General features: G+C 57.2%; 7 protein-coding genes across 7 annotated transcripts; 6 read left to right on the plus strand and 1 right to left on the minus strand.

Moving 5' to 3' along the window:
• Positions 1 to 436: 436 nt before the first annotated feature.
• Positions 437 to 1,985, plus strand: F5144DRAFT_624542 (uncharacterized protein; the record flags this gene model as incomplete). The annotated part of the gene is made up of 4 exons (XM_066792203.1): positions 437 to 665; positions 721 to 853; positions 981 to 1,332; positions 1,560 to 1,985. The coding sequence occupies 4 exons, from the start codon at positions 437 to 439 to the stop codon at positions 1,692 to 1,694; spliced, it is 849 nt and encodes a 282-aa protein (XP_066647598.1). The 3' UTR covers positions 1,695 to 1,985.
• Positions 1,986 to 3,327: 1,342 nt separating this feature from the next.
• On the plus strand, positions 3,328 to 5,249 carry F5144DRAFT_552565 (uncharacterized protein). Its single transcript, XM_066787757.1, has 2 exons — positions 3,328 to 4,475; positions 4,537 to 5,249. Exons 1-2 carry the CDS (start codon positions 3,356 to 3,358, stop codon positions 4,893 to 4,895), a joined length of 1,479 nt encoding a protein of 492 aa, XP_066647599.1. The 5' UTR covers positions 3,328 to 3,355; the 3' UTR covers positions 4,896 to 5,249.
• Positions 5,250 to 5,432: 183 nt separating this feature from the next.
• On the plus strand, positions 5,433 to 7,989 carry F5144DRAFT_634432 (uncharacterized protein; the record flags this gene model as incomplete). The annotated part of the gene is made up of 3 exons (XM_066792581.1): positions 5,433 to 6,065; positions 6,321 to 7,282; positions 7,494 to 7,989. The coding sequence occupies 3 exons, from the start codon at positions 5,433 to 5,435 to the stop codon at positions 7,597 to 7,599; spliced, it is 1,701 nt and encodes a 566-aa protein (XP_066647600.1). The 3' UTR covers positions 7,600 to 7,989.
• A 103-nt stretch (positions 7,990 to 8,092) lies between these two features.
• On the plus strand, positions 8,093 to 11,204 carry F5144DRAFT_634440 (XFP N-terminal domain-containing protein; the record flags this gene model as incomplete). The annotated part of the gene is made up of 8 exons (XM_066792582.1): positions 8,093 to 8,430; positions 8,483 to 8,557; positions 8,620 to 8,857; positions 8,914 to 9,066; positions 9,117 to 9,426; positions 9,480 to 10,244; positions 10,325 to 11,072; positions 11,167 to 11,204. The coding sequence occupies exons 1-8, from the start codon at positions 8,268 to 8,270 to the stop codon at positions 11,202 to 11,204; spliced, it is 2,490 nt and encodes an 829-aa protein (XP_066647601.1). The 5' UTR covers positions 8,093 to 8,267.
• Positions 11,205 to 13,087: 1,883 nt separating this feature from the next.
• On the plus strand, positions 13,088 to 13,480 carry F5144DRAFT_588057 (uncharacterized protein; the record flags this gene model as incomplete). Its single annotated transcript, XM_066789888.1, has 2 exons — positions 13,088 to 13,204; positions 13,286 to 13,480. 2 exons carry the CDS (start codon positions 13,088 to 13,090, stop codon positions 13,478 to 13,480), a joined length of 312 nt encoding a protein of 103 aa, XP_066647602.1.
• Positions 13,481 to 14,508: 1,028 nt separating this feature from the next.
• On the plus strand, positions 14,509 to 16,081 carry F5144DRAFT_2709 (trimeric LpxA-like protein). Its single transcript, XM_066783613.1, has 4 exons — positions 14,509 to 14,846; positions 14,915 to 15,174; positions 15,343 to 15,439; positions 15,655 to 16,081. Exons 1-4 carry the CDS (start codon positions 14,659 to 14,661, stop codon positions 15,773 to 15,775), a joined length of 666 nt encoding a protein of 221 aa, XP_066647603.1. The 5' UTR covers positions 14,509 to 14,658; the 3' UTR covers positions 15,776 to 16,081.
• A 1,964-nt stretch (positions 16,082 to 18,045) lies between these two features.
• Positions 18,046 to 19,606, minus strand: F5144DRAFT_2811 (uncharacterized protein). Its single transcript, XM_066783710.1, has 2 exons — positions 19,021 to 19,606; positions 18,046 to 18,956 (listed from the first exon to the last, which is right to left on the minus strand). Exons 1-2 carry the CDS (start codon positions 19,373 to 19,375, stop codon positions 18,286 to 18,288), a joined length of 1,026 nt encoding a protein of 341 aa, XP_066647604.1. The 5' UTR covers positions 19,376 to 19,606; the 3' UTR covers positions 18,046 to 18,285.
• Positions 19,607 to 21,236: the final 1,630 nt, after the last annotated feature.

A 21,236-nucleotide genomic window follows, 5' to 3' on the forward strand; every position in this document is an offset into this window, starting at 1 on the left:
CTCAAGGGCCGACTTCTTCTCTAAACAGAAGGCCTGTGATGGTTGCACCGTTGCATCTTTGCGTACCATGGACGCCGGGATGGGTTATCAGCGTGCCGTAATCCAGTAGGTATCCAGCCGTCCGTTTCTGCAATCAGACGCGAAGCGTTGCGTCACCCATTACATTGAGTAGTAGCAATCACCCGCCTAGTTGATGCTTAGCCACAGGATTCCTCTCTGCAACGTTGCCGTAGGTCTTGGTCGAATACAAGCGGTTAGTGGCCATCTGACGCATGTGATTGTCCGCGTCTTATGAATGCAGAACATAAGCCCGACAGCGGGTACCTAAGTGACCATCACGGGTCGCGCTCTGTCTGCACGCTTGCCATTTTGTGAATCCGCCACACCCCGTCCCACGAAGCCTAGTGCCATCACGTTGCGTTTTCCACAGGCCGCCATGAAAGACTTGGAAGGCTACGCCCGAATCGAAGGCGAGGGGTCGCCCCAGAGAGCAACGCTCGCTTGGTGGCCTAGGGACTTTGCTTCGCCTCGCCTGCTCGTCTGGGCCGAGCTGGCCTGGCGGTCGGTCTGTCTTCTGATGTTCATCAGCGGAGCCGTGATGATGTCGGTTGCTCAATGCCAGAGGACATCGAATCGAGACTGCGCGGCGCAACTAAGCATCTGGTGTTCGTACGAATCATAAATGCCTATGTGGCGGAGGTTGGTGCTGACCGTTAGCAGCGCCGTTGCTCGAGGCCGTTGAGTACGAGGAGCACGACTGGGCACCTCTCATCGCTGCCACCAAGAAATCAGGCTTCACGGGCCCCCCAACCCGGGATATGGAGGAAAAGTGGAAAGCGATTATTGAAGGCACGTTTAATCCTCCTTCAGCACTCAAAAAGCATGCATGATACACCGGATTACATGTCCTCAGGGGCTGACCCGCCACTAGTACCCTCTGTTGTCATACCTCCCAACCGGCTCCCATTCCTCAACCGCAGCGTCGAGCAGGGCTTCGTGGCTGCGAACCCGGACTCCCCATCTAGCGGCTACATCGCTGGCGTCGAAGTCTTCCACCATCTCCACTGCCTCAACGTACTGCGGCAGTTCATGTGGCGGGACTCATACCCCGACGACCTGGTTCCCAGCCTGCTGAGGTTCAACTCGCCCCCGGTCGCGCGCACACACGCGGACCACTGCATTGAGACGCTCCGGCAGGCGCTTATGTGCAACGCCGACGTCACGCCGTACCTGCTGTACAGGGCGGCGCCCGCGCCCGGGTCGGACGTGCCAGCCAGGGAGGACTTCCAGGCATTCCATAAGTGCAGAAAATTCGATCACCTGCTGGCCTGGGTGAAGGCGAACGGGGTCGTGGTGCCGTGGCGGGACACGAAGCAATCGGCGGGGCCTCAGGACTGAATTTAACACGACGCTAGGAACTCCGTACTTAACGTCAACTCCTTTACCATTCTAAGTATGTACGTTATTTACAAGTAGGGCTGTAATTGAGGGCGTGTCAAAGAGCGGTTCGGACTGGGATCAGGCGGTGGTAGGCTAGTATTGTAGCTACCGGCTTCGAGCCATTGCCGGACATCTCTCCAGAGACTGGTTTGCTGGTGCTCCTGCTGGCACTGCTGCTGGTGCTGGTGCTGGTGCTGGTGCTGGTGCTGGTGCTGGCGCTGGCGCTGGTGCTGGTGCTGCCGTTGAGGGGATGACCGGTTCAGCTTGGTGCTGCCCCTGGTGATCTTGGGCTCGTGCGGGAACACCTTGGACCGGGCCGCGGCCTCGCCGGGGGTGCCCCTGCGGAAGACCCCCCTGACGTCGGAGCCGTTGAAGCCCTAGCCGGCGAAGCGCGGGTCGGAACGGAGCGCCGGAGCCATGCACGCAAGAGTAGCTTGATCCCTCCATGTCGATCGGCGGTGTGCGGCGAGGTCTGCGAACCGCGCTGCATCCTCTCGTTGTTTAGATGGGACGATTGTCCCGAAGACTGGCCACTGTGAATCCTTGGCATTTTGTGTACCGTGTGGAATGGTGTGGCACAGATAATTCTTTCGGGTCTTGAGAATGGACCCGATCGGAAAGTGAATCTAATTGAGACAGACGTGAGTTCATTCATCCTTTGGCCAGTCCAGCCGAACTTGATTGTGTGTTCTAGGCAAACTTACAACGAGAAATAACTCGAATCGTCAAGTGCTTGCAAGAATCGATGGGCAGTTAACACGAACCAAGAGGAATGAACTTTGTGGCGGGGAAACCAACTTCGCCGCGATTTTTCGAGAGGGAATACTTTCTTGCGCAAATGGTCCCAGCTCAACGCCAACTAGGGCAAGCCAGATGAGCCCTAGGATGGGCGCACGCTGGCTCTGGCTCATCTGTCGTCGCCATTCCAAGATGGGACGGCGGCGCAGCCCACGACCAAGTCCGACAAAAGTAAGAGTCGGCACATGAGTCGAGGCGGCCCATGAAAAATCCATTTTACCCTACTCCGCGACGAGACGCATATACTGCAAAAAACACAGCCAACTTATCGATCGGCCAACGGCATAGCAACCATGACGGCCTAGGGCCTACTAACAGCCGGGGCTTCACATTAGGGAGACTGCTAAAGGATTCCAGGGATAGGTAGCCGCTGTCCGGACGAGTCCTTGGAGACTGGACTGGTCATACCCAGGGCTTTGGACGTGCCCGATAACCCCCAGACGAGCCCACTCAATACAATGGTCCTGTTTCTCGGCACGGCGATATAAAACATTGCGCCGCTTGATGTAGGCCTACCAGTCTGCCAGCCCCTGATGCAGGGAATCATTGGGGCTTCGTTTCGTTGTGTTGACTGTAACTGCCCACCTCACCGCAATCGCCGCAGCATTTACATGCCGCCTCATCACTTCGAAATACTCCTTCACCTCAAACATTGCCTCTCACGCGGTCACGAGCGCGAAGTCGTGCGGGTCTGGGGGGACGGAACTGCGCGCGGTCGGTAGCAGTGCCGCCGGTGGTAACACGAGTGAGTACATTGCGGCCGCTGCCGCCGGGGGGGTTCGGAGCCGAAGTGGGCCGAGATGATGTCGACCGCGAGACGCTCAGGGAGTATGTGCTTATGCGAGTCGGCGGTAAGTTTTCTTGTGCTTTATTGATGAGTACATAAAGGACCTACTTACAGATGCCCCTGGCCACGCGCCGTTGGTAATCAAGCGTTTTGAAACAAACGGTCAGGGGCAACGACTAGCAACCGAAGTTACGGCTGGTGGTGGGAGGGAGGGCGAAGCCCAGCTGCTGCAACCAACGGCGCGACAGCGCGACCAACTGGCAACAACCAACTACGTACCTCAGGCTTGGGACTTGCATTATGCACAGTATATATTGGTTTGGTCAGGTAATGTGGGTTTACTCCCTAAGGGCCTGTAAGCGCCCGCCACGCTCTCGTCCCCCGGAAATAGCTGGGCCAAGTCCGCAGTTCATTCTCCCTGTCTCTCGGAAAACCTACCTCATTCCGGCCTGGTTGTTGTCTCCTCCTGGGCCGTCTATCATAGACATAGAGCAATTGCGGTACGCTACGATGGCACCCGATGAAGCGCCCAAGGAAGAACCCCAGACCGGCGATGGCAATCCCATCAAACCACCCGATGACAGCAACTTCGATCAACCCCGTGCGCCAAACCGCTTGGGCCTAGAAAACAAACCCGAACTTGGATCTTCCTCTTTGCTGGAGAACTTACCCGCCGAGCTCAGAGACCAAATTCTCTTGAGTGTACCGGACTTGCTAACGCTGCAATCGCTCGTTCGGGCCTCGCCGCTGATGCATGCGCAGTACCGTAGTAACCGCGACGCCATCATTCGTGCCTGCGTGGCCCGCGATTTAGACGGCCTTGTGGTCGACGCCTATGCCTGTGTCATGTCGCGCGTGCATGTGATGGGCAGGCCCCGGACAAAGGAGAAGATCATCGCCTTCCTCGGGGCTTACCACGGGTGGATTTCAGACTCGCGGATAGATGTGAGCTCGATTCGATCCAGTTACGTTCGGTGGCTGTCAGCCTTCCACTTGGATATAGTTAAACCCCTAGCTCGCCGATACAGCACGTGGGCGCTCCAACATCTTTTTCGGGCAACTTGCGAATCAGCGGCACAGGGGCAAGGAACCATGGAGCCGCCGGTAGCGGAGGCGCAAGAGCAAGATGTCTCGTTAAGTAGAAGCGAAGAGATACGTATTTTCCGAGCCCTTTACCGGTATGAGACGTACTACCATCTCTTCGGTCGCAGAAATCAAGAGGGAGAAGAGGGAATCGTCACTCTGGAGGAGATCAACAGCCACTTCTTTGGCTTATTTCATCCTTGGGAAGCGGAAGCTATCGGCTGCATCGATATATTCGTGAGACAGCGATATGATTGGATTTTTGACGAGGTACAAGACGACTTGCACGCTGTGAACCCCGAAATCAACTTCAGGGATGATACCCAGGTTTATGAGGGATTGGCTCTTGCATGTACCCAACGCGAAGGTGAGTAACCCAGTGAGGGCCGATTCTACGCATCTTAACCTGAAGGTTTTGACTGTTACAGATTTCATGGATGGTACCGTTTCACGGGGCCTCAGGGTCACAGTGTATCTCTTTGCAACCGATGATCACAAAACTCTTCTCGCCAAACTTCGCAAGTGTCTTCGCCGCAGCCGCCTTTTGGACGACCCAGTTAGGAGGACCTTCATGGGGACGGCACAGTCGTCGAGGCGCGATACAGCGCTCAACGCCCGGGACGAGGCCGAGCAACGGAAGGAGGTGATGGAATTTACTGGCGACGCCGTGCCACCCGACGGTCCGCCGCTTGGGTGGGGTGCTCTTATGGAACGGGATTTACGTCAACATTTACGGAGAACACGTCCCTCCTGCGGTTCAAAAATGGGGCTACGTTATGTGGGATGAGGGCCGATGGAGCGAAGGGGGAGCCAAAACTCTCGTATTCAAGCAGTGGGAGGATGAGCCGGAGCGAGTCCAGGATATTGACATGCTTTACGGGTGGAAGCCCTCTGGGACACAATAGGCAGGCTAGGTAATTATATGGTTAGGTGTTGCCTGCATTCTCTTTTTTTTATCGCGCGTGTCACCCGGGAAACACATCCCAATGTTCTAGAGAGGTACATGTATTAACATGTGCCGCGGGTTGGACTGCATGTACATAAGGCACATGTCAAGCCAACGGTACCCACCTTGCTGTAGGTACCTAACAGTAAGTAGGTACCTAGGTGCCTTAGATAATTAGCCCGGCTTGCAACTTGATTTGTGTTTCAACTTTTCTCCTAAACAAGCCCTTGTGTTCTCAGTCCTTCATCGCGAAACTACCTGAATACAAAACGCAAAACACAAAACGGAACGCAAAATTGAACAGTCGACAGCGAATTCCCACCAATCTTTCAATTCAAATCAACCGCGATGGCGGCCAACAGCCATCGGGCCCTTACGATGAGGCGAGACATCGAGGAGTCCCCGCCCCAGCCGACGATTCTGCTTAGGCTGCCTCCCCACCTCCGCCATTGCATCTATCTTCTTATAGGCATAGCCCGCCACGACGGGCGCCCATACACGTATTACTTGGATGGCGGCAAGGAGTCACAACGAAGAATTGTGTCGGCCTTCGACCCGCCTCCAACGAGCAACTTCATGGGTTTACTCCAGTCCTGCCGCGCCTTGTACACCGAAGCCGCTACCCTGCTGTATTCTGCCAACCAATTTGTTATCCACGCTCACAAGGCCTCTGTCGAGCCGCTCCAAGCTCTGTCGCCAACAGCTATCGTCTCCTTGACGAGTCTTAAGATCGTTCTCAACGAGAGCTCCTGCCACTCTCCGATCAACTCGAGCAGCTACCCACCGGCTTGTTGTTCTGGCGGCGTCGAGCATGAATCGCACCTCATTACTGTCCGCGCCTATTGCGCCAACTACCATAGGGCGCACCATCGACCGCTGCTCGACCCCGCCTCGTCCAGTACAGACCCAACTTCCCCTAAGTCAGCAGCCCAAGCTCTACTGACTAACTGGCACGACGCTGCGGTCCACTTGTCGCCTCACGTTCGTCCCGGGCATCTAGAGCTCTCGTTAGTCTGCGACATCAATTATCAACACGAGTATACACTTGAGGCTGGTCAGCTAGCCATCGCTCCGCTCGCCCTCTTCCCGCCCCTCAAAGACTGCCATGTGCGGCTCTGCGAACAGCCGGACCGCGCACTCCAACGGCTAGCCGAAAGCGCTGCCCTGGGTGCACGTTTTAAATCGTCGCCTCTTCGTCTTGCTCCTGCCAGGGCACCGTCGGCTCTGGTAGACCTGCCGCGCGAACTGCGACTTCTTATTCTCGAGTATACAGACCTGGTAACCCCTTGGAAGGAGGTTACGTGGAGTAGGAGATATTTTCGCTACCAAGTATGCCGCCCGGCTTGTTACGGTTACGAGCGTGCATGCGAGCCTCACATTCACCACGGTTGCCGGCTAATCCAATGCCTGGGCGTCGAGCCCTCGGCCCGGCCAGCACCATCCCCAGGCTGCTTTTGCCATCGCCGACACGCTGCCTTCTCCTCCACCTGCAACTGTTGGGATCCACCAAGCAGCCTTTTTCTCATCTGCCGCGTCTTACACCGCGATGCCCAGCTTGTCTTCTTCTCGCGTAACCGTTTCATCGTCCACGATGTCCAGGCGTCGCCGTATTGGGCCCTGGACGCTGTAGTCATGCAGGACAAACCACGGGGCCCGGAAACCGCCAGCACCGCCGAGGATTACCCATACGAGCGTCTCGCTGCGTCGCATTTCCTTCGAGATGCCATCCCCATCGAGTGTCTCGCCCACCTCCGCTTCCTCGAGCTGGTCTTCCCGCCCTACGGGCCGCACAACTGGCCCGTTGACCAACACCCCGCCATCGTGGACTGGCGTAACACGGTTACGTGGCTGCGTGATAAGGTCAACATGCCGGCGCTTACTGTGCGTATTGCCTTCACCGACTTCATGTACAACCCGGCGGCATACCGCGACCGAACGACCGAGGACGAGGGGATGCAGATTGTGAGAGGCTACACGGACATCGCTCAACCTTTGAAGGCCCTGGTTAAGCAGGACGGTCTGGCCTCGCTATTTGTACAGGCGGCATTTCCCTGGTCATGGGGGGAGAGTGCCATCCCACAAGTGGAACATCCGGAGAACTGGTGGATCCAGCAGCTGGCTGAGGAGGAGCAACGGCTGAAGGAAAAGTTGGAAGACATACCAGGCTGTGAGGCGCTTGTCAATTTACACCGCAAACTTGAGCCGGGAAGGAGCACTTGGCAGACTTGGTATAATGTTGACTGGTGGGCTTAAATGAGGTAGTGATATAGAGTTTCCCCAAGCTGGGTCAGCCCGCGTCATTTAGCGACGTAACGTCAAGGGATTCTCATATAAGAAAAGGAATTCCCAAGACCTACTAGCCACGATTCGTTTTACATGCGGCGTGAACTAGTCATCTGACAACATAGGTAGTATTTGCGGAAACTAGCAACCCCTTAGCACACTCCTCGCCCTCGCCCCTATCCATGATTCTACCCACCCTTACCGTAAACATGTCCTCGGTCCTCTTCCGCGCCTACTCGGCCTCGGCCATCTTCCAAAATAGTTTCGTACCGCGCACCAGTCTAATCCGCTCGACCTCGTCCTCCATCAGGCAGACGGCGTATATGTACGCGCAGCTCCTTGGAGAGCAGTAGTTGCACATACACTGCTATGAGCTACTCTAATGGTACAATAATGTTGTATAGAATGGGGGCCGACGAGAACTCGTTAAAGGCTAGTTGAGTTCCCTCTTAATACCTGAAGTGAGATGGAACTAAGATAGGTAGAGAACAAGAAAGTGGGGGAAGAAGAGCGAACTCAAAATAAGCAAGTAGTGGAGGTATGGTATAATTTATGAAAACCTAGTGAGTTTATCAGTGAAGTGTCCCGACCAGGGCAGATGTATCCCAGCAACAACCTGAACGATCCAAGCCCAGAAGCCGGTCTTTGCCGGCTCACCGGCTGTAGTACGGAGATGTGGGGCGGCAACGGAGACCGGCCGCCAAAACCGGGAGACTCGGCCGGATATGTGGGGCAGCTGTCAACGACGTCATACATGTTGCCAGTTAAACTTGTCTGGGGCAGTTCCCAGAATCTGGAACCACTATTCTTCCTGATAGCTACATCACTAGCGGTTGACGGTTTACTCAATACTTCGACCACCACTAGTACTTTCACACCTCTCTTAAGTAAAAGAAAGGGAAAGTCAAAAAAAGAAATCATCCCTTCACGATGCCGAGCAAGCAGATTCCCATCGCAAACCCCCCTCCCCTCCCTTCCCATCTCCCTGACAGCGTCCTGGAACTTTCTGTAAAGCTCAAGCAGGAGCCCCTTCCTGACGATGTGCGCCAATCCCTCCGCGGCTTCCAGCGAGCGGCCGAGTACATTGCTGCTGGTAACAGCCCTCACTCAACCCCATTACACCCGCTTTCAGCTGACAACGGCAGCAATGATCTTTCTTAGAGACAATGTCCTCCTCGAGTCCGAGTTGAAACCCGATCACATCAAGCCACGGCTCCTAGGTACGCCAAATGTCATCTTCCTGCCGCTTACATGTGCCATTGCGCCTAACGCAGACCCATAGGCCACTGGGGAACATGCCCTGGCCTCATCCTAGTGTGGTCCCACCTGAACCTGCTTATCCGCAACCACGACCTTGACATGATCTATGTTGTTGGCCCAGGCCATGGTGCGCCCGCTGCTCTGGCTGCCCTGTGGTTGGAGGGTTCGTTGGAGAGGTTCTATCCCGATGAGTACGGTTGCAATGCCGAGGGGTTGAAGAACCTCATCACAAGGTTCTCGGTACCTGGCGGGTTTCCGAGGTGGGTTGAGGTATTCTCTACGCGTCGAACTTGCGGTTGATGATGATGTTTTGCAGTCACATCAATGCCGAAACCCCCGGCGCCATTCATGAAGGTGGAGAGCTGGGGTATGCGCTAGCCGTGTCGTTCGGCGCCGTCATGGATAACCCTGATCTCATTGTGACTTGCGTAGTTGGAGATGGCGAGGCTGAGACGGGGCCTACAGCAACGTAAGTTTCCAAGTATCTCCAACTGCCTCATGGCGCTCACACACACCCAGGGCATGGCACGCCATCAAGTACCTCGACCCGCGCGAATCAGGTGCAGTCATCCCAATCCTGCACGCAAACGGGTTCAAGATCAGCGAGCGCACCATCTTTGGGTGTATGGACGACAAGGAAATTGTGTCCCTGTTCAGCGGCTACGGATATCAGGTGCTCATCGTTGAGGACCTGGACAACATTGACGACGACCTGCAGAGCGGTCTGGAATGGGCAGTTGCTGAGATCAAAAAGATCCAGAAGGCAGCGCGGTCAGGGGAGCCAATTGCGAAGCCCCGATGGCCGATGCTGGTTTTGCGGACGCCCAAGGCAAGGTTTATTTCCGTGTCAATGGAGAGGGTGGTATGACTAACACATTCCAGGGTTGGACTGGGCCGAAGGAGGTCGAGGGCAAAATCATCGAAGGCTCGTTTCACGCCCACCAAGTCCCCCTGCCCAAGGCCAAGAACGACAAAGAGCAGCTCAAAGCGCTCGACGACTGGCTGTCAAGCTACAAGATCGGCGAGCTCATCAAGGACGGAAAGCCCACCGAAACTGTCCTCAATGTGATGCCTCGCACAAACGAAAAGAAGCTCGGCCAGCACAAGGCGACGTATAACCCGTACGTCGGTCTCAGGGCAGTCGACTGGCAATATTTCTGCGCCAAGAAGGGCACAAGCCAGAGCTGCATGAAGCTCACCGGCAAGCTGCTCGACAAGGTTTTCCAGGAGAACCCCCAGACGATCCGCCTCTTCTCGCCCGACGAGCTCGAGAGCAACAAGCTGGACGCCCTGCTCGAGCACACGCAGCGCAACTTCCAGTGGGACCAGTACTCGAGCGGCAACGGCGGGCGGGTGATCGAGGTGCTGTCGGAGCACAACTGCCAGGGCTTCATGCAGGGGTACACCCTGACGGGCCGCACCGCCATCTTCCCCAGCTACGAGTCCTTCCTGGGCATCGTGCACACCATGATGGTGCAGTACTCCAAGTTTGTCAAGATCGCCCGCGAGGTGAAGTGGCGTGGCGACCTGCCGTCCATCAACTACATCGAGACCAGCACGTGGGCGCGCCAGGAGCACAACGGCTTCTCGCACCAGAACCCGTCGTTCATCGGAGCTGTGCTCAACATCAAGCCCGAAGCAGCCAGAGTACGCCCTCTCTCCCACCGGTCCAACCACCACCCCTTCTCCCTACAGCCTACCTGAGTAACTACTAACCTCGCCACCAGGTCTACCTCCCCCCCGACGCGAACTGCTTCCTCTCCACCATCCACCACTGCCTCAAATCCCGCAACAAAACCAACCTCGTCATCGGCTCCAAACAACCCACCGCCGTCTACCTCTCCCCCTCCGAAGCCGCCGAGCACTGCCAGCGCGGCGCCTCCATCTGGCACTTCGCCTCCACCCCCGCAACACCATCCCCCTCCCCCACCACCACTCCCACCCCCACCACCTCCACCCCCACCCCGGACGTCATTCTCACCGGCATCGGCGTCGAAGTAACCTTCGAAACCGTGCACGCCGCCGCCCTCCTCCGCCAGCTGTGCCCGACCCTGCACGTGCGCGTCGTCAACGTCACTGACCTGATGATTCTCGCGCCAGAATCCCGCCACCCACACGCGTTGGGCCAGGAGGCGTTTGAGGAGTTGTTTACGAGGGATCGGCCGGTGCTGTTTAATTATCATGGGTATGCGGCTGAGTTGCAGGGGTTGTTGTTTGGGAGGGAGGGGGGGGTGACGGGTGGGGGGAGGGTGATGACTGTGGCGGGGTATAGGGAGGAGGGGAGTACGACTACGCCGTTTGATATGATGCTGGTGAATGGGGTGAGTCGGTTTGATTTGGTGCGGAGGGCGTTGAGGGCGGTGAGGGATGCTGGGGGAGAGGAGAGGGTGAAGGGGTTGGATGTGGAGGGGTTGCTGGGGGAGGTGGAGAGGCGGGTGGAGGAGGTGAGGAGGTTTATTGTTGAGCATGGGAAGGGTGAGTTGTTACCTATCCGCTTGCTTCCTTCATTGGTTTGGTTGGTTGGCGCTTGACGAGGTTGGAAAGATGAGGCTAACATTGCACATGACAGACCCGGATGATATTTACGATCTGCCCAAATTTGATTAATTAGTTGCGGCATGGCATGATGCCGAGGGTTATTGCCTTGGCGGTAAGGAGGAGGGCAGGTTCATTGTCTTGGGAGCATGGAACGATCAGGCGATTTCGATGTCATAGCTTTATTCGGAGTGCTCACTCCGATGTGAGGCGGAAATAGGGCTGTATAGTCTGTCTTCCAAGTTTGGGGAAATTGGTGCTTGTTCGGTCCTGTCTAGACCCGAGGAGCCAAGGTCCCAGCATGCTGGTTGTCGACCAGGGACCAGCGGCCGCTCCCGGGATGGGATTGTTTAAAAGTCCATCGTTTTTCGGTGACGACTCCGGGAGAGTAACGCAAAAGTGAAACAGAAGCCATGTCGGTGGGAGATTGCCTTCTCCACACTCAACCTCAGTTCCCAGGAAGTCGCGACTGCTCGTCACTAACAACCTTGCATGAATTGTGGCGTGACTTCTTCGTCTTCCTGACCGACTAGTTAGGTAAGGTAGGTACTATCCGAGGCCCGTAAACCATCGCTCCTCCCATTTCAGCTCTGATCGCCGGCCTGCGCTTTCCGCGGGTATGGGCGAGACCTGCATCCACACCAGGGAATCGGTCATGCGCATTCCTTCCTGACTCCTCAGTCTTGGGCCGGGAAACCACTCGGCCAACTGCATCCAGCCCAGTGCGAAGCCCGCAAAAAACCGTGGTGTCTGCTCTGGTCACCCTCTTGCCCCCCTCCCCCTCACATCCGACCCGTCTGGACCATGCCTCGAATGATCTGCTTTCAAGCATGATTGCACACATTCAACGATCGCTCACATCTTTTACCCGCTGCACAAAACCGATGGTCCGATGAAGTAACGGCCTTACCGTTTCGAGTTGCAACGTTCAATCCCCCCCATCCCCCATTCCCTGCATCATCGCTTGACGTTCCCACAGTTGCGTCACAGTCGCAGTCGCAGCCGCTGTGACCGCCCTTTTCCTGCCAGGTCGGCTGGTCGGGTCGCCTCGCATCCCACGTTCGCCCCACAAACGCATCAAACGCTCCCCCCCTCCCACCGTCCCACGCCTCCCCACGCTCCCGACCCGGCAAACACGGCCTAGCAAAAGCGACCAGGGCAATTCCACGACGCGGATGAACCCGACAACGTAGGGCGCGCGGCGGGTTAGTGGGATGATCGTCCGCGTCCCGTCGTGCGCTTTCGTGATTCGCGCAGGATCGCATTCGAGATGCCGTATGCCGTCGCCGGTGTGCACTGCTATGCCTAAGTTGGGGGACGGCCCAGTTCGCCTATCGGGTGCTGCCGCACGCTGGTGCTGCGGTCGTGCCAGCGACGGAGCGCCAGGCTGGTAGCGCGGCAGGGCGGCAGGGCCTGCGGTGGCAAGCTTGTGTCAGGAAGAGAGCAGAACCAGCGGTCCGACTTCAACGGTTTGCCGTCCCATGTCCCTTTGCTTCTGCTTGTTGTCCATCTGCTGATTATTGATGCCTAATTGTTGCGCAGCATCCCAAACTCTCTGCCCTCCCGTGAGACCAACCGCAGTGTGGGCAAACGCCCGTAATATTCTTGCGCTTTTTTCTTCGAGCTTCTCGGCCAGTAGAATAGCGGGCTGTTGCACCCCCAAACCGCCAGAAAAGGAGCGAGGGCTCACCGGTGTCAGAACGAGGTTAAAGGTGCTGCAAGCGGAACCCGAAAAAGCAAGACCCGGTTTCGAACAGATCCTCGGTAATGCTGCCGTCGGCAACGGCTGCCAGTTGGAGAGGGGGGGGGTGGTCGTCCCGACCAAGGAAATCCGCCGAGCTGCTGAACCCTCCTGCCGGAACGTTAAAGGCTCCCGAAGGGACTTGGATGGGGGCCACGCCTGTACTCCGGGGAAACGGGAAACGTTTTGAGACGCAGCTGCGCGCAGCAGAACAATGGACCAGCCCCAACGAGGCAGCGGGTCACGCAAGTTGGAATTGAGTAATCGGCGGCGCCAGGACCTGGGCGACAAGCCGCCGGGACCACCAGCCGGCCAATCTGCACCGCTGCCGGTCGCACAACCCCAGTAACGAGGCGCCCGCGGAGGCATCCGCCTCGGCCCCGGAATGCGCGGATCGCCCGGTCCGGTGGAGCGTGCTTCCCCTGGCCCTGCGCTGACGGGCATTGGCCCCCCGCGGAATCACACTTCGAAGCCGCTGAATCTGTGCCCTCCTTGCCTCCACAACGAACATCACCCTTGGCAGAAACAAATCGTGTTGGGCCCAGCTGGGCCCCGTGCAATCCCGGGGAGCAGCGGGACCATCGCCGTACCGTCTCAGCTGCAATAGTCAAGGTCGCTCGGCATGCTCATCAGCGGCCTCCAAATCAATTGCCTGACCGCGTGTCTTCGTTTTGGGTCAGGGAACGGCGGGAGGGTGGCTGAGGCCCAGAATCGGCCATTGGCAAGCCTCGCTCACATCTCATCTTTTTTTCCAGCAGGCTAACAGGGACCGCCCGCGTCCCCACCATTTGGGCCCTGTTCCATGCAGGGCTCCAAACATGGTGCGAGCTCGACCTGCAGCAACCCCATCCCGGAAGGGGACAAGGGGGCGTCCCCGGGGGGCTGTCACACGACGACGGCCCGAAAATTCGCTTGCAGACTGTCTTTGGGAATCCACTCGGGGAGAAGCTCAGACAGGGGCGATCTTGCAGCCACATATGCGGAGAATCTCCCCGGAATGCCCAGTGAAGTCTCGACACATGGTATGGGCGCCGCAACCCGACCACATGCGTGTCATCGGCCGTGGGATCAAATTGCCTGACTGCTGGGGGAACCAGGGGAGGGAAGAATCTGCGGAAGATTGACGGAAACAGGCGCGGGGGCCAATTTGCTGATCTTCGCACCGGGTTTAAGACCCGAGCCTGGCCAATCCAACGCGTTTCGGCTCACCTGTGTTCGCACACATACATACACGCACTCACCACACACACCACACAGCCCAGCCCGTCAGCTCGGTCCCGGACACCCAAGTCGACGATAAAACCACTACTATGAGCGACGCCCCTACGCATCAGCCCACCGAAGAGCACGTCGACCGCCTCGCGAGGACTCAACACCTAACAGCTGACGCTGGCCCGCCCGCACATTCTTACTCCCCGTCTGTCCATTCGACCCCTCTGCTGGCACGCCTGCCAGGGAACTCCCGGGCACCACCACTCGGGCTTCTTCCGGCGTTGTGTGATCTGGAACAACCCCCCGTTCAACCGTAACACGAGCGTCCAAAACCTGCCCAAACGCCGGCCATTGTCAGTCAGCCTGCCAGCGAGTCGGACCCTGCCAACTTTCTGGGAACTACCGGCGTCCCTCCCCTGCCGCATTATCTTACGTCTTAATCCTTCTTGGCCTTGGTTTTTTTCCCCGATAAAGCGGCCATAAATTCCATGAGCCGAGGACTCCGAAGGTCGACACGAGCATTACTTACTACTTCGACGTTTTTCTTCTGGTCGTTAACCAACAACCGCCGCCATGAGCAGCGACTCGACCATTGCGAGCACCCCTAACGAGACCGACATCGCCTACTTTCCCGAAGTCGTCTTCCCCGCCGGCAACTCTGACTTTCGCGCTGCACGGAACCGGTGTGCACGAGCATGCCGAGAGTTCAACACCACTCCCGACGACGCGGACCCGGAGGAGCGGAGCCAGAAATGGCTTGAGTGAGTCTCGCCTCAGCCGGTGCCGGGGACGGATCCGGCCCGTCTCCGTTTTACTAACATATTTGCAGCATCGTCCGCCCGGACCGTGACCGCACCGAGGATAGCGTATTGGCCGTAACCCATGACCAAACCTTCGCCAACCCGGCCCTCAAGGCCAAGACCCCCTTTATCAAGCCGCCCGTCTACATCGACTATGGCGTCCGCTTGCATGTCGGCGGTTCCACCTTCATCAATCGGAACTGCATGATCATGGATACGCCCGTGGCCGACGTGGTCATTGGCGAAGGCTGCAACATCGGCTCTAATTGCTGCATTATCGGCGTCACCCGTGAGTTTCTCCCTTGAACATGTCAGTGTGTGAGCCGACCTTGTCTCCTCGGGTGCTGTTCCCGTGGCTTCGGCCATGTCAGCCTGCAGGCTGATACCGTGCCACTTACACGCTTCCCAACACCCTGGAAAATCCCGCGGAAATGGCAACGGCTAAACGGAAAAACAGATCCCGTGCGGCTCGACGAGCGCCTCCAGAGGCACAGCATCGGCCAGCCAGTCACCATCGGCAACGACGTCTGGATTGGTGCCAACGTTACCATTCTGTAAGTCAGCCTGCATTCACTCACCCATGTCGCTCCACAGCCTCGGAAAATGGGGATGATGCCGTACCCTTCCTGCATTGCGCCCCCATTTTATTCTCCGCAACACTTTCCCTTCCCGCCTAGCCCCCGGCCCTGTCCTACCTCACTCGGTCCCCCGGGACGAGAATCTAACAGATCGCTAACAAGTTTCGTCACCAGGGGCGGTGTAACAATAGGCGATGGCGCCGTCATTGGTGCCTGCTCCCTCGTCAAGCGGGATGTCCCGCCCATGAGTGTCGCCTTCGGTGTGCCGGCCCGCGTGGTCCGTTTCCTCAAGGACGTCAAGCCCGCTCTTAACAGCTCATCCGTCATGGCCCATACGATGGCTGATGGAATGCGGCTGGGGAACCGCCTGCCCATGAGGGGGCAATTCGACCCCGTCCCCCGCGAGAATTCCGGGAGTGGGGAGTACCAGATGGATGGCCATGCTTGCAACGGCTCGGCTGTGGACGGGGATGGGCTGTTGGACTTTGACCAGTTGGGCGTGGACACGGATGTCGACATGGACGGGCCCCTGCCGTCAGGGCGGCGGTTCTCGGGCGGCTCGGGGTCCACGGCGCACAGCGTGTTGCACGACGTCGGGCTCAGGGACCGGTTGGGGCGAGGTAGTGCACGAGACAGGGAGGTCAGGGCGCTGTTGCTACCACGGAGGAGGCACCAGCAGCGTCGACGGCAGCGGTGGGACGTTGAGGCGGCTGCTATCACGGCGGTGGTAATTGCGTTGCTGATGGTGTTTTTCTTTGCCGGCGTCTATTTGGGGGCAAGCAAGATTTCTTTTGGGCCTGATTTGGGATATCTGTAAGCGGTGGCTGAGCGTCGGCGTGTGGGTATAGACTGGTACGGCGTTTGGGACGGGGCCCATTGGCCGTTTTTGATATTCTCTTTGGACAGCATGGATTGGAAAGATAGAGAACTCCGAGGAAAGGATGGAAAATGTAGGGCGGGGATGGGACACGCTGGCATCGGGTATGTCTTGATTTTACGTTTGATGGTCGGATAGAGCAGGTCACTGCAGCGTTGGGTTCAGCTTTCGAGACGCACGGCAGGCCGTGCATTACGTGGGGCGGCTGTATGTACAACAAGTAATGGTTAATATCAGCCTGGTGGGGATTGGTGTATCTTGGATTTGGCGACGTTTGGTGACGGGCGATGGATAGGGGGTTGGCACACGGTGTATTGTACACACAGCAGTACAAGTACCTCTTGAAACAAACCTTACTCTCTTGGATGTGTGATAATAGGCCAGGGAATGGTCTAGGGTTCCTGCAATATGGGTAAAGCGAGGTGTCTGTTTCTAGCCACGTTGGAATAACGGTAGCTGCAGGTGGACCAAATCCCGGAACATATCACCTGCTGCAGTGGCAGTAAACTGCCCTGGGAATTAGGAGAAGCAAGAGGAATTCCCAAGCACAACGTCATGCAGGATTGGACTCAACAGAAATAGGAAGACCACGGTATACGAATGTTTCGAGTTAGAATCTGGGGCGCAGAAAGAAGGGACGAGAATCATGTTGGAGATGGGAAGAAAACGACGCTATGTACCTATATGTATGCACACTGATTAGTAGATACAATACGTATTTCCGGTGACCTCCGGCTGCCGCTAGATCTTTCCTTAACGGGGTTGCCTCCAAGCTTCCGTCCTAAGTATTTCCAACGGCACCGCCGAAATGTTATAGACAGCGACAAGGCCAATATGCAACATCGATGACAATTGTGATAAATCCCCAGACAATGGAAAATCCAAAAACAAGTACGGCCAGCCATCAATTCCCAGCTTGAAGTCCTTCCAGTTCCGATTCACTCCTACCATCCCCCAGCGCCCATCATAAACCTTAACTCCTCTCGTGAGGCAGTGACAAATCGAAAAGAAGCAAGGCCAAGCGTTGAACAGCAGCGAGAACTCGGCCAAGTTTCAGTGCATCTACAAATTGAAAACAACACTACCTACTTATCTTCGCGGCATTGGCGGCTTCTTTCTCAGCGGCAGAATTTTTCAGGTAGTGGATGGGCTAAGACGTAGAGTACGGCACCGGGTCGGATGACCCACGCGCCGTAGCGGTCAAAGAGCGGGCCGGCCACGAGGCCGCCAGCGAGCTGGGTGAAACGTGCTACGGCATCCCCAGTACAGCTGGCTCGAGAACGGCATTCTGCTGCAATAGAGCAGCAGCCCGTCTCTTGCGTGGTCATTCCTTGTGGATGCGATAGTTCCTCCTCCCATTTCTCAAGCAAGATATGGTGTTGACTTCCGAGTTCTTCCAATTGTAATACTTCTCCCTCATCGCGGTGATATCACCTCCTGCGCCGGTGAAGCGCCCCCGTGGCGAGCCAACAAGAACCCACCCACAAGGGTAGGTTGCAAAGACGGCTTCGCCATCGCGTTAAAGGAGGCTTCTAGTATGGTTATCTAGGGACAAGTTGAATTTCCGCAAGGCGCTGTTGTGCAGTAGGTCGTGATAATTGATTTGTGGGGTGGAATGGGATTACCTAGCCTTTAGTAGACAAAAAGGATACCGACGGTTTGGATGAGTGGATGGAATTCCGGGACGGAGGCTGACAATTGTGGACTTACACCGACACAAATCTCGGGTTGAGGCTTGGCCGAGAGCATGTGCCTATTCCGTTGCCCGACGGCCAGATTAGATTGCCTCTGGTAAATTGGTAGTATACTTCAAGACCCTTTGTCCTCCTCCCATCCTATTTGTTTCCAAATATTTACATTCTCCGCCGTGGTATATCCCCAAACCCAAGACCCAAACACACAACACACAACCCACACACCCACTCTCCCTCCCTCACACACACCCTCACCCCTCCACCCCCTCCATCCACCCCATCTCCCTCAACGGCCACTCAATCCACCCCCTATGCTCCCCATCCAAAATCTCCCTCGCCCGCATCATAATATGCTCCCCCCACCCCTGCAACCACCAATGACTCTCATAATACTTCAACAAGACACAAAAATGCGCAAAGATGGCCACGGCCTCCTGCGTCGGCACGCGCAGCAGCGGCACGAACTCGTCCGACATGACCCACAGCCACACCATGGCGTCGAGCACGTCGCGGGGGGCGGATGGGTCGTGGCGCACGACCAGCGCCCCTTCGAGCTCGTCGAGGGCGTGGGTGTAGGTTTTGAGGAGTGCCGGGTCGGTGATGGTGGTTTGGATGCGGGTGCGTAAGGGGATGAGGATGGAGGAGGGGAGTGTGGGTGGTGGGGGGGGTGGGTCGGCGGGGGAGGCGGTGGCGGTGGGTGTGGTTGTGGTTCCGGTGGTGGCCGCCTCGAGCAGCGCGCGCTGGGCGTGCCAACGGCGGCGGCCGTAGACGAGAAAGGGCTTGGCGACGGTTTCGAGGCCGGCTTCGCCGAGCACGTCCATGATGGACTTGCCGCCGGAGAGGAGGAAGGCCCAGTCGGGGAAGCCCGACTCGCCGATGAAAAAGGTGCCATCGGGGTTGGAGCGGCGCGGGGAGGCGAGGGCTGGGGGTGGTGCGTGGTTAGTTGGGTGATAGGTTGTGTTGGGCGTGAGGGGGATGGGACATACCGAAGAACATGGTCAGCATGCTGAACAGGAAAAGGCTGGCGGCCCGGTCTTTGTCGATCTTGTCCCCCGCCGCCATGACGCGCATCGCCGAGCGGGCGGCCTTTTGGTGCAGAAGGATCCCCGCCTCAACGTAGAAATCGCGGCGGTCTGGCCGGTGGTAAGCCAGGTGCAGAGCGCTGACGGCCAAAACGGCGCGCATGATGTAGTCGCAGGTCAAGCCCAGCTGGACGACGTCGTCGCGCCAAAACTCCCACACGCTGGGATCGGCAGTGAGGGTCGTGTATGTCTTGGTGGTGAAATTATGGAGCAGTTCAAGCTCGAGAAGCGGTAGTTCCCCACCCTCTGGGAGACTCATGGCCGGATTTGGGCGGGACGTTGAGGTGCTAGCGGACGGGACAGGGGGGGAGTCAGGTTTAGGTTTGGAGGCCCGGGCGGGGGCGTTATTGCCGGTGCCCGGTTTGAGAAAGGGGCATTCTACGCCATGGGATATACAGTTGAGACATGCCGGGTGCCTCTCGTCACACTAGGTACGGGGGTCAGTTATGGGAGCAAGGGGGTGGTGAAATACAACAAATGTAAGTTGAGGCACACCTTTATCTTTCTGGATTTGCACGTTGAGCAGCCCGTGCGGCTCTTCTTATGCGCCCGACGGCCAATACTGGTGTACCCCGGGGGTTGCTGTAGGGAAGGTTTTGGGGTTTCCTCGAGAGATGTGGGGGGTGTGGTAGCCTGCTGGACGGAAGAAGCCGAGACCGGTGAGTCGGATGGCGGCACGAGGTCCGACATGATGGGATGGGGGATCGGCTCCCGGCTTCAAGACTTGGACCCAGGTGATTGGCTGGAAATCTCCGGCGTCAAGCTGGAGCTAGTGACAGGCCGGAGCGTGGATGCAGCCGTGATGGACGATTGCTGCCCAAGCAAGGCACAGGTGGGTGTGGTGTGGACTGCCACGCGGTTAGCCTTGGACGAGAATATCCTTGGTCCGCCATCTCTGCAATGTCGGACCAATGGCAGTACGGATTAGGTGTGCTACAACCACGAGGAGTGCGGCAGTTCATGCAGAAACAGTGTGGCCTGGGAAAGGCATGGTGGCTAGGTCTCAGGGGAGGGCCGCTGCGGACTGACTGGCCCACAAATCGGCATACTCGCACAGACATCCCCCAGGTTTTCGGGAGAGACACATCTGTGAGAGCACCGATGCTGACCTGTGGAGAGAGTGGCTTGGGATAGGCAGGATGCACGTACATGTACATACATCAGATAAAATACGGTACATACACAGTACGGGGTTGCAGGTGGTCGGGTTTCAGGTTCTACCCAGTCGGCGTGGTTCCCAGGTCGGTTTCGGGAGCGCCACTTCAGATGTAGGCCAGTTTCGGTTCGTCTGATGGACAGAAAGCGGGAAACGCGGGTGGCGGGTGGCCGGTCGGCGGGAGGGTGACTCGGCAATCTGTGATCTGGCAGGCAACGGGGATGATGGTTGGACAATCAAAAGATCGGCAAACCCTTGCATATCATGCTGTAACTGTCTTGCATCTGATCACCAAACCGGGTTCGTGGTCGCCATGTGCGTTTCTCGATGCCTCGATTTGCCAAAAGCTGGTTCACCGTTCTTTCGATCGTGCGACTAACCCCGAGTCGATTATCCAATTTGGGCGAGGATTCGTTCCACGTCGATGATCGTCTGAGTGATCCAAGTATCCAGCGTTTGGCGCTCCGGCATTGGATGGTGGCGGCTGTCGGGTTTCGGTGCCACTGCCGTTGACTGCTCGATGTCTCGGGTGGGAGTTTCTGGAAACTCTCTGGAAGCCGTTGTTTGTGGGGTTTTTGGTGCGAAAATGCTGGCTTGGCAACGAAATTGACACCCCGAGGGTTGCCCCAATCGTACTCGGCGCCAGCCAAAAGATTTAGCGAATCATACAGCATCGCTTACAGCCCTGTTTGGCGCACCCCACCGTGCTTGCAATCGCATTCGCACAAAATCCGAGCGCCTGGATCAATCACCCCAACTGTCGTCTCTTAGCCTGGCGAGCCTGGGCAACCCCGGAGATAAGGGGATCCGACCCAGGTGGCACTCTCAATGGCTGAGACTTTGTCTTCGCTTTCGCATCAAAAGTTCCTACCGGTAACGGATTGCAACGCTGAATAATTTGAGTTCTTTGCACAGCCCGATCCATCCGAGTCGACCTGTCAACCTCGTTCCAGTCAAAGATGGC

This window comes from Chaetomium tenue, assembly GCF_020726465.1.
Source record: "Chaetomium tenue strain MPI-SDFR-AT-0079 chromosome Unknown F5144scaffold_1, whole genome shotgun sequence".
Lineage (NCBI taxonomy): Eukaryota > Fungi > Ascomycota > Sordariomycetes > Sordariales > Chaetomiaceae > Chaetomium > Chaetomium tenue.